The 11,934-nt window shown below is 51.5% G+C and overlaps 1 protein-coding gene across 1 annotated transcript; it reads right to left on the bottom strand.

Annotated features, from left to right (window-relative positions):
• Positions 1-4,002: 4,002 nt before the first annotated feature.
• On the bottom strand, positions 4,003-9,717 carry FABP6 (fatty acid binding protein 6). The gene is made up of 4 exons (XM_026510899.4): positions 9,514-9,717; positions 8,186-8,361; positions 6,633-6,722; positions 4,003-4,323 (listed from the first exon to the last, which is right to left on the bottom strand). Exons 1-4 carry the CDS (start codon positions 9,578-9,580, stop codon positions 4,270-4,272), a joined length of 387 nt encoding a protein of 128 aa, XP_026366684.2. The 5' UTR covers positions 9,581-9,717; the 3' UTR covers positions 4,003-4,269.
• Between the last annotated feature and the right edge of the window lie 2,217 nt (positions 9,718-11,934).

Raw genomic sequence — 11,934 nt, 5'->3', positions numbered from 1 at the left:
CTTTTGTTTTTTAAAGTTTTATTTCTTTATTTGACAGAGAGAGAGACAGCCAGAGAGAGAGGGAACACAAGCAGGGGGAGTGGGAGAGGAAGAAGCAGGCTGCCAGCAGAGTAGGGAGCCCGATATGGGGCTCGATCCCTCTGGGATCATGCCCTGAGCCGAAGGCAGATGCTTAATGACTGACCCACCGAGGTACCCTAAAATTTAAAAATTCTTAACACAATAGAAGACCAGTAAAACATATTGTAAGTTACAATAGTTCTTGGGCTGGAAGTGTGAAACTTCTAGTATATAGGCAAGAACATTGGGCTTCAATGGTGGAAGGTCTGAGTTTGCTCTTAGCTAGATGACCTTGGAAAAAGCCACCTCTCCGCTCTGAGCCTCTGTCTCCTCATTTATAAGGTGGGAAGGCTATCGGCTTGGGTTTATGATAACTAAGCATGGGATGTATAGTATCATTATTCAACAGTGAGTTCTATGAGAAAGAGTGTAAAAAAGTGGGCCTCTCTCTTCTTTGGGAACGCAGGTGGGTCTCTGAGCTTCACTTCTGACCTAGCTCTAGCTTCTAAGGAAGAACTCAGGTGGTCTGGCTTCTGTTGGGCCAGCTCTGACCAGTGTTTCAGGCCGCTGCCTTCGCCAGAGACACAACGGGCAGGATATACAGGAAGTCATGCTTTCTGCAAAAATGGGAAGATTGGGACCCGGAATAGTCTCCAAAGTCATGTGTGGCTGGGGAACTTCAGAGTGACAGTTCTCTGGTCTTCATCCCTAAGAGTACAGTTCAGGAGGACTGCGGTAGGGCCCCAGCTATCCTTTTAAGAAGACCCTCGGCAGACGCTCACGCACAGCCAGGTTTGGACACTTCTCTGACCCTGTGTGTGCCGTTCTTCCCAGTAAAACCGCCAAGAAAGGCCCTTATAGCTGTTGAATGAGCACTTGCGATGTTCCAGGGCCTATAGTTGACACTTTCTTCATGCTCTCTCACTTAAGAGCTAGTATTATATTACCACCATTTCCCAGACGAAGACACAGCAGTTCAGGAAGGCTAAAGGTCTCAATAGAGGCAAGTGGTAGGAATTGGTTTCAAATTTAGAAATGCCTGATGGAGGAGCCCATGTAGCCCTCCAATGCCATGTCACCCCTAGATGACACATACACTCTGCCACCAAAGCCTGATCGCTCAGGATCTCACTGCCCACCCTTCGCCCCGCCCCCCCTAACAGACTCTCCCACTTTGGTGTTCTCAGGGCAGCAGGTGGACGGAGGAGCGCTACCTAGTGGTGGTCTTTAAAGATGCTTTGGAAAGCCCCTGCCTTGCCAGATGAGATTGGTGGGAGGGGAGCAGTTGCCCCCACAGAGTGAAAGGGATGACTCCCAAGGGTCAGGATGAAAGTCATGAAGAGCCTGGGGTACAGGGCCCCCAAACTGACGCATGTGGAGTGGGGAGTCACTACAGCATCTCAAAGAGTGGAGCAAAACGATGAAGCTCCTCCAACTTTTTGGAAGCCATGAGCATGGGTTTTTACCCTTTATCCTTGCAACTCCCCTGTGACCCAGGACGGAAAGGTCTTATTGGCCCATTCTACACACGGACAAGGTAAGACTCACAGAAAACCAGCAGCTTGTGCACGTGCCTTGAGTTAGTGAAGGAGGCAGCTAACCGTCTCCTCACGTTGGTTGAGAATGATGGTGGTGGTGATGGAGGTGATGGTGTTTGGTCATGGCAGCGGCTAACATTTATTTAGTAAGCTTGTGTGACAGCTCCGTAGGTAAGTACAATTATTATCCCCATTTTCAGGTGAGGAAACCGGCTCAGAGAAATGGGTGAACTTACCCCAAGGTGACAGAGCTTCTAGGCAGTAGAAGAGGAATTCAGACCCTAGCAACAACGTGTCTCCAGAGTCAGAGCTCTTAGCCACTGTCCCTTCTACTGGCTGAGGAAGACTCCCTGCCAAGATGCCAGTGAAATGGTTGCTTCAGCCCAGCTCACCTTACGCCATTTCCCCCTCATAAGCTGGATTGAGAAGCTATAGCCTCCACCAGCTGGCAGTACCCAAACCCACATTATTCTCAAAGACATCCTCTGCTGTGTGACCATGGGCAAATGTCTTCCCTTCTCTGAGCCGCTGTTTCCGTCTCTGTGAAATAGAGAGTTTAAACTAGTTGAGCTCTGAGGTCCTGCTCTTCTATGCGTCTGTGACTCTATAACAATACTGGCTTAAGAATTTCTCCCCTGCTAACAATTTGAATTTGTCCTTGAATCAGTCGCCAAAGTAAAAACAGTCTCTCTCCTCTCCTCTCCCTCCTCTTCTTTCTCCCTCTCCACGCCTCCCTCTCTCTCCTCCCCCTCTCCTCTTCCTTTCTCTTCTGTACTCTCTCCTCTCCCTTCCTCCTCCTCCCTCTTTCTCTCAATCTCTCAATTTTCAGCCTAATTATGGTTAACTCTCTGTTATTTAGAGACTTATTATCCAAGCTCATTATGAGTAATTATTCGGTCTGGAGGGGAAACAGCAACACTGCTAGTTTAATTTAATGCTTACCTAGTTCACTTAATTAGCAATAAGTCTTGGCAAAACGATGGAATGCACGGGGTCCTGGCTTGGTGGGGGGTAGGGGGAGCCTGAGTGCTGTTCTTGGGAAGATAAACAAGTTTCAGGGCAGAATGTGGGAGGAGGCGGGACTGAGCTGCCAGTAAGCTGGGCCATGCCACCTGTTCAGGCCGAGGATGGCCTGTGACAGTGAAAGGCTGTTCATTACATGGCCTGGAAGGGCCTTGGGTCAGAAGCACCTGCCAGCTGCCAGACCTTGTGCGAGGCACTGAGCAAACCTTATTTCTAATGTGCCATATCTGGGACATGGGCATTCAAGGTAATTCAGATCATCAGCTCTCATAGTGAGGACATTCTCTTTTCAGTAGCCTTGCAGTAATTTTGATTTCGCCAAGGACAACATGGCCCACTTGAGGCTGCTGTGTCTGTATCAAGGCCACAGGCTCAGGGCTTTGGGCAGGCAAGAGGATCTAGCTGTTGTTCACCTTTGGCTTTTTTGATAGTTTTCATCTGTTTATGAAATACAGGAGTGATGTAAAGTTTACATTGCAATAAAAATAAGTGAATTGTCATACAGAAAAATATGGGGTAAGAAGTCAAGGTGGAGTCCTTGCCAAGGAGGAAGGAGAATGGAAAAAGGACTGTCAGTGCTCAGGGTTAGGGATTATCTACCAGGGGGCTAGCCACCTCCCCCTCCACTGCCATGCCCTGGACAGACACATAATCAAGCAGCGATGACCCAAGGGCTGCTCCAGGCACCCAGCAGGAGGTCAGAATGACCCCCCGGACCACCTTCCCCAGCCAGCCGAAGCCCCTCACAGTTTCTCCCAGGCACCGCTGTCCAAACCAGGACATCGCAGCCCTTCTTGTCCCTCTTGTCACTCTCATGGCCCCTTTGCCAACTAATACTCTCTCACTTCTCCTCAGTCCCTCATTGATCCTCCTGGTCCCCTGTTGTACCACTAGGTAAACTGAGACCCAGAAGGATGCCTCCACAGTCAACAGCGGAGCCATGGCCATGCCAAAATACCTTTCTGGCCACGTCCTTGTGTGTTCCCCCTTCGTCTGACAGCCTTGGAGCCCAGCAGCAGGGCCCCCTCCTGGAAGTGCCACTCTTCCTTCTACCCACCATCCGATACACCTGTCCTGTGGCCCATGAGAGAATCAGTGTGTTAAAGGAGCCCTGTGCCTCTACCCGCAGAGGTGGGTGGCAAGGTGGGGCAAGGGTGCATGGAAGCATGCCCACCATGCTTCCCGAACACCAGGGAGCCAGGATTATTGCAGTCCACATTCAAGCCTCCCTCTGCCATGTTGCAGAGCCCACGGCGTCTCAGGGCCAGGGTTTGGCCTGTGTAGCCATCCTCAGGCCTTTCCCACCCCTACCCAGCTAGAAACTGCCTCAAGACACCAGAAAACAAAGACAAAGAGGTTTGGAGCAAACAATGTTCTTTTTTTTTTTTTTTTTAAGATTTTATTTATTTATTTATTTGGCAGAGAGAGAGAGAGGGAACACAAGCTGGGGGAGTGGGAGCAGGAGAAGCAGGCTTCCAGCTGAGCAGGGAGCCCAATGCGGGGCTTGATCCCAGGACCCTGGGATCATGATCTGAGCCGAAGGCAGATGCTTAACAACTGAGCCACCCAGACACCCCAGGAGCAAATAATGTTCTTATTCCAGCTTCCCTGGTGGCTTTGTGGCCCCCAGCGAGCCCTGCCTGCTTGCTCAGGCCAGCCTCTTGCTCACACGCTCATAGGTCACACCTCCGATGGTGGAGATCTGAAAGAAGCAGCCGGAACAGAGGAAGTCAGGGCAGGGGCCCCTAAGTGAGACGGAGCACAGCTGGGGGAAGACGGGCCTCCAGTCCCAGCCCTGAGCAGACGTGAGCAGTTGCACCACTTCTCTGAGCCTCAGTTTCCCAATTTGTCACACGAGCCCCTGTGTAGACTCAGTGTGGCAAAAGTGCTAAACAGATGTTAGGGCTGATGTGGCTCTTTGTATTGTAACCTTCCATCTGTCCACTGAAATTCACCTACTCCAGGCACTTCCCTGTGTTCTCCCGTTTAATTCTCCCAACAACACTGTAGGGGTGTACCCATTGCACAGATGAGAAAACTGAAGTCTAAAGGAGTCAAGTAACCCCTTTAAGATGGAGCGGCCACCCTCAACCTCTGCACCACACAGCATTTAGGGGACACCTGTGCTTGGGGATGGGAAGATAGAGTCCCTGTCCCGGGAGAAGGCAGGCAAGGGGATGCTGTTCAGCAAAGGCCCACTGTGTGCTGTGTCCTGGGCTCGAGGTCCTTGAGACCCACTGTCATGGGGCATGCAAGTGTCGTCAGTGCGTCCTGATACCCAACATAGGAGGCAGTCTTCTCACGGGAAGTGGGTGGCAAATGGAGTTTTGTGTAAGCAGTTCTGTCAAGGGCGGCAGTGTGAAGGGATGTGTGATTTGCACCTGGGGCAAGATGGAGTGGAGGGGGAGCTATAAGCAGGGAGGAGGCTGGGACTTGGTCTAGAACAATGATAAGAGCATGGCGACGGGTGCTGGTGGTGGCCTGGAGTGGGAGGAGAGATGTCCACCCAATGCACTCCCTGTTGGTGGAGAAGGACAGAGGCGTCCAGGAGGATTCTGGGCCTCTGAGCATGGGCGATACGCAACCAAACCAGCTTCTCTCTGGCGCCTAATCCGTGACAACCCTCAACTCTGGGCGCTGTTCACACCACGCAGGCTCCATGGTCAGGAGCCTCTAGGAATCAGTAAACAGGTTTGTTCAGTTTGGGAAGACCGATCCTCCTGTTGGGTGCAAACCCGCTGCTTGTTCTCCCACCCTGGGGGCTCCCCACATTCCTCACAGGCTGTGAGCTTCGCTTCTGGGAGTCAGAAGCCACTGGCTGACATTTAACGTAAAAATGTGTCCAAATCTTTTATCAGATTTTCTAAGAGGGCAATTTCCATCCAGGAAAAAGTAGATAGTCACTTTTGTCATTATATATATTTTTAAAAAAATACTGTGCATCTCTTTATTTTTATTTTTAGGTTTTGTTTGTTTGTTTGTTTGTTTGTTTAATTAAAGACCCAGTGGCCTGGGGAGAGCTGGCAGAGAACCCAGTCTAGAAGTCAGCCAGTGGGCTCTGCCTCCACCACGAACTAGCTGTGTGGCTTTGGACAGGTTACTTGTTATCTCTGAGCCTCTATGCCCTCTCTGTAAAATGGGAATAATGGGAAGTCACTGCATCTCTTGAGCCTCTAGACTGGGTTTGAGATGAGGAAAACAAGAGGGAGCAAGAGAAAGAGAGAGAGGAGAAGGAGGGAGCAAGGAGGTGGCAAACCCTACCGTCCTCATCACTTCCCTTCTGGAAAGCCTTGGGGAGCGTAGCCTGGACCCCAGGGAGCTCTGGCCCAGGACATAGGCTCACAAGGGGAGAAGGAAGTGTGGAAGAGCCTACCTTTTGCTTCGAACTTTACATCCATTTCTTTCACCTGGGGAAAATTCTGGAGCCCCAGGAGAAGAAACAGAAGGGAGGTGAAGGGAGAGCAGCACCTCCAGCCTGTGTTTACAGAGCACCAAGTGTGGGAGGGGTCCGTCCACAGACGTCTGCGTTAGCCCCACCAGCGTTTTTAAAAAGGTTTAGTTCATTGCCAGTGGTTAGTAGTCTGGAGGGTTCACAGAGAAGTGCGAACTTCCAGCTTCTCTGGAAAAATGAAAGACCTAGCAGGAGGGGCCTGAAGTCCCTTGGGGAAGTGCAGCACATGGTGGCTGCCCTGGCAGGGCCCACCCGGACTCCCCCTTCATTTAAACTCTGGGGAGGGTCCCATGGGTAGAGTCACTGCCGAGGGTCCGCCTCCAGCCCTGTCAGTGAGGCTAGGTGCCCTCCAGCTAACCACTCAGCTCCCAGTGCCTCAGTCCCCTCACCTGGAAGATGGAGATAAAAATCCCTACCTAGCAGGTTATCGTGAAGGTCGATGAGATGATGTACCCCGGGCACTCAGCACAGGGCCTGGCACGTGGGACGTGCCCCTAGAGCCAGGGCTGGAGGCAGAAAAGTGTTCTCATCATTGTCCCAGGAACCAGCAGGTCACTCACCTCCACCAGCTTGTCACCCGCGATCTCCGAGGTCTGGCGATAGTTGGGGAACTCCACTGCTATCTTCCCACCCTCCATGTGCACAGTGGCCTGGGAGAGAAGCATAACATGGAACCTGAGCTGGCAGAGGCCCCCAAACGCAGGCCAGCCCCCGAGGGCGGAAGGGTGACCTGCAGCCCACCAGCAGTCCCCTCAGCAGTCCCCTGTGGGATTTAATTTTCCTCGGAGATATAGGATGACGTATATATACCCATGGATGCAGACAACGTGCACAAGGCCCTCAGCCTCGCTGTGCCTCAGCTTTCTCACCTCTAAAATGGGGGTAGCAACTGTACTTCCTTCAGAGTTCTTACGGGGATGGAAGGATTTCATAGGACATATGGAGAGTGCTGAGAGCAGTGCCCGCACGTGAGGAGCGCTCCTTGTTAACCGTGGAGCTGGTATGATCCTCATTGTTAGGATGACGGATGATGTCATCCAGGATGTGGATGGCAGCATCGTTTGTAATAGCAGACAACCTAAATAGCCAACCCGGCCTCTGCACCGGTGCTTCACCTCAATATCTGTCAGCGAGGGAGTGTTAAACGGCTGACGGCATTCCATACTATAAGGACCCGTGCAGGCATTAAAAAGAATAAGGCAGGGGCTCCTGGGTGGCACAGCGGTTGCGCGTCTGCCTTCGGCTCAGGGCGTGGTCCCGGGGTTATGGGATCGAGCCCAACATCGGGCTCCTCCGCTATGAGCCTGCTTCTTCCTCTCCCACTCCCCCTGCTTGTGTTCCCTCTCTCGCTGGCTGTCTCTCTCTCTGTCGAATAAATAAATAAAATCTTTAAAAAAAAAAAAGAATAAGGCAAATTGATACATGCTGACTCAGAACATCATGAGAAATTGTTAAATTGTCAAAATCCACAAGTGACAGAAGAGGAACATCGGGAGCTCCGTTCTCTACCCTGGCAACCTAAGGAGCAGAGTACCCACCGTCATGGTTGGGGGTGATAGAGGGGACCCAGAATGGGCGGAAGACCTGTGGGACCAGGCTGGGCAGGTGAGGACAGTCACCTTTTACTTCTTTCTTACGTAAGATTGCAGTTTCGAACCCACGTTGAGTCCGGTTCTAGGGCTGTGCATGTCCAGGCTACACATGGTTACGTTCTCTGAAGCCAGACTGGTTGGTGTGAGGGTCTGCCTGCGCTGTGTGACCGGCCAAGCTGCTGAACCCCATGGCTCAGCCTAAGTCCCTCATCTGTCAGATGGGAGAGTAATGGTAGCGACTTCCTAGGATTCACTGCATTAACGCATGTGACAGGTGTCTGGGATATATGAAGCGCTTGGCAAGCATTAACAATCTTTAACAGTTTTGTTACAGTGTTATTGACGGTAGCATTAAGAAGCCAGAGTGGTTAAATTGCCCAATAACTGAAGCGCTTAAGGCTGGAGGCTAGACTCGAGAGCCGAGCCTCAGCTTGGGGTGCAGCCCCAGGGGACACCGCTTGAGGCCAAGAAGTTAGCTAGAAGCTTGAGGAGGGAGGGAGGGGCGGCCAGTGGCCTCTCACCTTGAACTTCTTGCCCCCCATGGTCTCCATGTCACACTCCTTGCCGATGGTGAACTTGTTGGTCATGGAGTGGCCCCCCGGGTAGTGCTGGGACCAGGTGAAGTTCTGCCCATCCTGCTGCACCTCTGTGACGATCTTGATGTTTCGGCCCTTTTCGATAGCATCGCTGGAGAGCCCTGGCCCAGGGAGGAGTAGAGCGGGCATGTAAGAGCTGCTTAAGGGCTCTGGGAAAAGGCTTTCCTCCCTGGTGGCTGGCTAGCGCAATGGTTAAGGGCGCAAATCCCAGTTCTACCATGAACCATGAGCTTGAATGAGCCACTACCTCTCTGAGCCTCAGTGTTCCCATCAACAAAGTGGGGATAATAAGGCCCATTTCACAAGGCTGTTGTGAGGATGAAAATTAAGTGATTGTCTGTTGTAAAACTCCCGGCATATAATTGACAATAAACACTAGCTGCTCTTCGCATGGCACTATAACACAAACGTTAAAGACAGGGCCGAGCTCACAAGGTCCTAGAAAGAGTGGGACCATCGAGACTGTCTTCTGACACTCTCGCTTCACAGATGAGGCAGTGAAGGCCCAGAGCAGGAAAGGGGCTTCCCAGCATCTCCATGGAGGCTAAGAGCAGAAGCAGGTCTACCACTGAGACCGGTGCCCTTCCAGTTCCACATGAGACTGTTGCAGGTGAAGCCACATCACTGTTCCTTCAGGGCCACTCCCAATAATTGACTCGGAAGGGCTCTTGTCCCCCCAAGGCCCCAAGGCACACGTGCCCTGCTCTCAGGGCCTCTCAGATCCCCTGGGGCTGTCCTCTGACTCTTGACAATGGCACTGCCTCTGACTTAGAGAGCACCCCAAGATTTCCCACGGATTCCTCACAAGCAGCGCTGCAAATGGAGCGGTGAAGAGGAGTGGCATCTCCGATCTCGGCGCACAGCGCCTAGCGCAGTAAGAGGCCCACGTTTGTTGAATAGCCAAATGAATGAATGGCTTGTCAAACCTGGTCTCTACACTAACACCACTCACCATCTCATCATTGGGTCCTGGGTTCTAATAGATCTCTGCCACTCTAATTTTCAGTGTGACCTTGGGCACGTCATCTGAGGCACCCCATCAGGAACGTCGGGTTGGCCCTTGCCTGCAGCCAGTGTTCAGGATAGGTCTGAATCAATGAATCACCCAGTCAAGTCTGCACCTCACCAACTACTGGCTGTGTGACCTTGGACTAGTAACTGAGCTTCCCTGGGTCTCAAGGAGTTTGGGTTGGTGGCCCCAAGCTAGCAGGGACAAACTAGCCCAGGGAAGGGGTCCTCATGTACTCACTCACCGAGACGCTTCACGAACTCGTCATAATTCTTGTCACTCTCGAACTCGTACTTGCCGTTGAAGGCCATGCTGCTGGGAGAGCTGGAGGCCGGAGAGCAGGGGGATGAGGATTCTAGAAGGGTCGTGGTGCTGAGGGGCCCGGTGCCCCAGCTTATAAACTCTGCCACATGCTGGGGCCCAGCCCCTAAGTCACCCCACCTCTCCCTCCAGCCCTGAAGAGGAAGTGCTTGCTGTTTTATGATGTGGGCAGGACCTAGTGGAGAAGAGCCCTGAGGTTATTCACCCCGGGGGAGTGCTGGCTGCGAGCCCTTTGCCGCTCCCAGCAAGGGCGATGGCAATGCCAGAGCGTCCGAGGTCTCAGCCCCCTCTGCCCTCCCTCCCTCCCTGCGTCCTTGCCCTGCCCTCTAGCCGTGCTCTCATGCTCTCCTCATCCCTTATTTACTTGTTCACCCCCTCATTCATCGACCAAAGCGCATTGAGCACCTACTGCATGCGGGGCTGGCGCCGAGGCAACACGATGAATGAGACATACACCGTCCCCCCAAAGAGCTTCCAGTCTAGTCTGGAGACAAATCACAGGCCTGCAGAGAACTCCCTAGACAAATGCAGATGCGTGGCCTGGGGCACAGGGAAGGAGCGGGCCTGTGCATCTTTACACAGGAGACGGCATTTGATGCCGGAATGGAAGCAACCATAGGACGTGGATGTTTAGGGAACCAGAGGGTTGGAGAAGGCGGGGAATACAAGGAGACACTATTCTAGGATGAGTGGACAGTGTGATGAAAGGGGGAAGGACCATGATGAAAAGAAAAATGAGTTTGGCTGCAGCAAAGAGCTCTTAAAGGAGAAGAGACAAAGCGGGGTGAGGTTATGCCAGCCAGGTGAAGCAGCTGCCCAGGGCCCCGGGGAGCGGCTCGGAGCGGGAGCTGCCACGGTGCCCGGAACACCCACCACGAGCCAGGAGCAGGCCGGGAGCTCGATGAATTGTGTGTTGTTCGAAGCCCACAACTGGGAGGGCGGGGGTTCATACCCCAGACTTCCAGGGCCTGTCCCGCCTGTCTCGTGGGACTGCTCTCGGAATCAGACTGACCATGCCTCCCCTGAGGACTCTCCTTCTTATTATTAATTATGGAAATTTCTGCAAGTTGGTCTTCTTTTCCAGAATTAGCTCTTCATGAATCCGCATCATTTCTTCTTTCTTTTTTTTCTTTTTGAATCCTCATCACTACTTTCTAAAGCAGAACTCACCACAGACCTGGGACTGAGTGATTTCTGAGCAGGTGAAACCCCCTTTGCCCCATTTTGCCAGTGTTCAGTCTCCAGTCTTGGAATTCCTTACTCCTGCCAGGGGTCTTATTTTTTAAAAAACCATAAACACACACACATACACACACCCACATCCTCATCATCATTGTCATTATCACAGATTTTCTGATAAGTTATATATATTAACATTTCATAAGTCAGAGCAAGTAACCGTCCTGTCACTGGCAGATATGGCCCTTGATAGTACTTTGTATCTATCCTTCTAAACTTAAAACATACACATATACTTCTTATATAAATGAGACTATATTGCTTGTAATTTCATTTTTTTAAATTTTATTTATTTTGAGAGAGGGCGCATGAGCAGGGGGGAGGGGCATAGGGAGAGGGAGAAACAGACTCCCTGCTGAACAAGGAGCCCCATGGGGCTCAATCCCAGGACCCAGGATCATGGCCTGAGCTGAAGGCAGACGCTTAACGGACTGAGCCACCCAGGCGCCCCTGTAACCTCATTTTTATATAATGATATGGGTACATGTCTGTGTCATGACATAAAGGTAAATCATATTGCCTTTAATAGCTCCAGAATGTTCATATTCTACTGTCTGTATGTCATAATTTACATAACTCTTACTGGATCTTCAGTTATTTCTAAACCTTTCCTATGACAAATAACTCTGAGATAAACATTTTTTTTTCAGTTTTATACCTTTATTTGACAATCGGCAATTAGTTCTTATCTACATTAACTGTCTATAGATTTTCAAAAGTGGTGACCAGTACATAGGTAACCACCATACAGAGCTTGTTTGGGGAATCTTTGTCCTCGTGGTGTTTGGAACATTCCTTACTCCCTTGGCCCGGACAGCTTTGTCGAGCCTGGTGTGAATGTGCACATCTGCAGTTCCCATCACCTTCGTGGCAGATTTCCAGAGCTCTTTGGGAGCCCTAGGGGCACGCTTCTCAAAGCCCGCTCCACAGAGGTGCTTGTGAATGTTGGCGGTGTGTTCTCTGGCCACTGCCTCGTTGATGGCGGAACGGCCCTTCTCGCCACCCTTCTTTGCGAGAGCCGTCCTGCCAGGCCCTGGTTGGAAAGTGGAGATAAACGTTCTCTTGCACACCTCAGTGTACATGTCAGATTATTTACCAAGGATGA

Source organism: Ursus arctos, unplaced genomic scaffold (assembly GCF_023065955.2).
Source record: "Ursus arctos isolate Adak ecotype North America unplaced genomic scaffold, UrsArc2.0 scaffold_15, whole genome shotgun sequence".
Classification (NCBI taxonomy): domain Eukaryota; kingdom Metazoa; phylum Chordata; class Mammalia; order Carnivora; family Ursidae; genus Ursus; species Ursus arctos.
The sequence above is the reverse complement of the archived record's forward strand: the minus strand, read 5'-3'. Positions and strand labels throughout refer to the sequence as shown.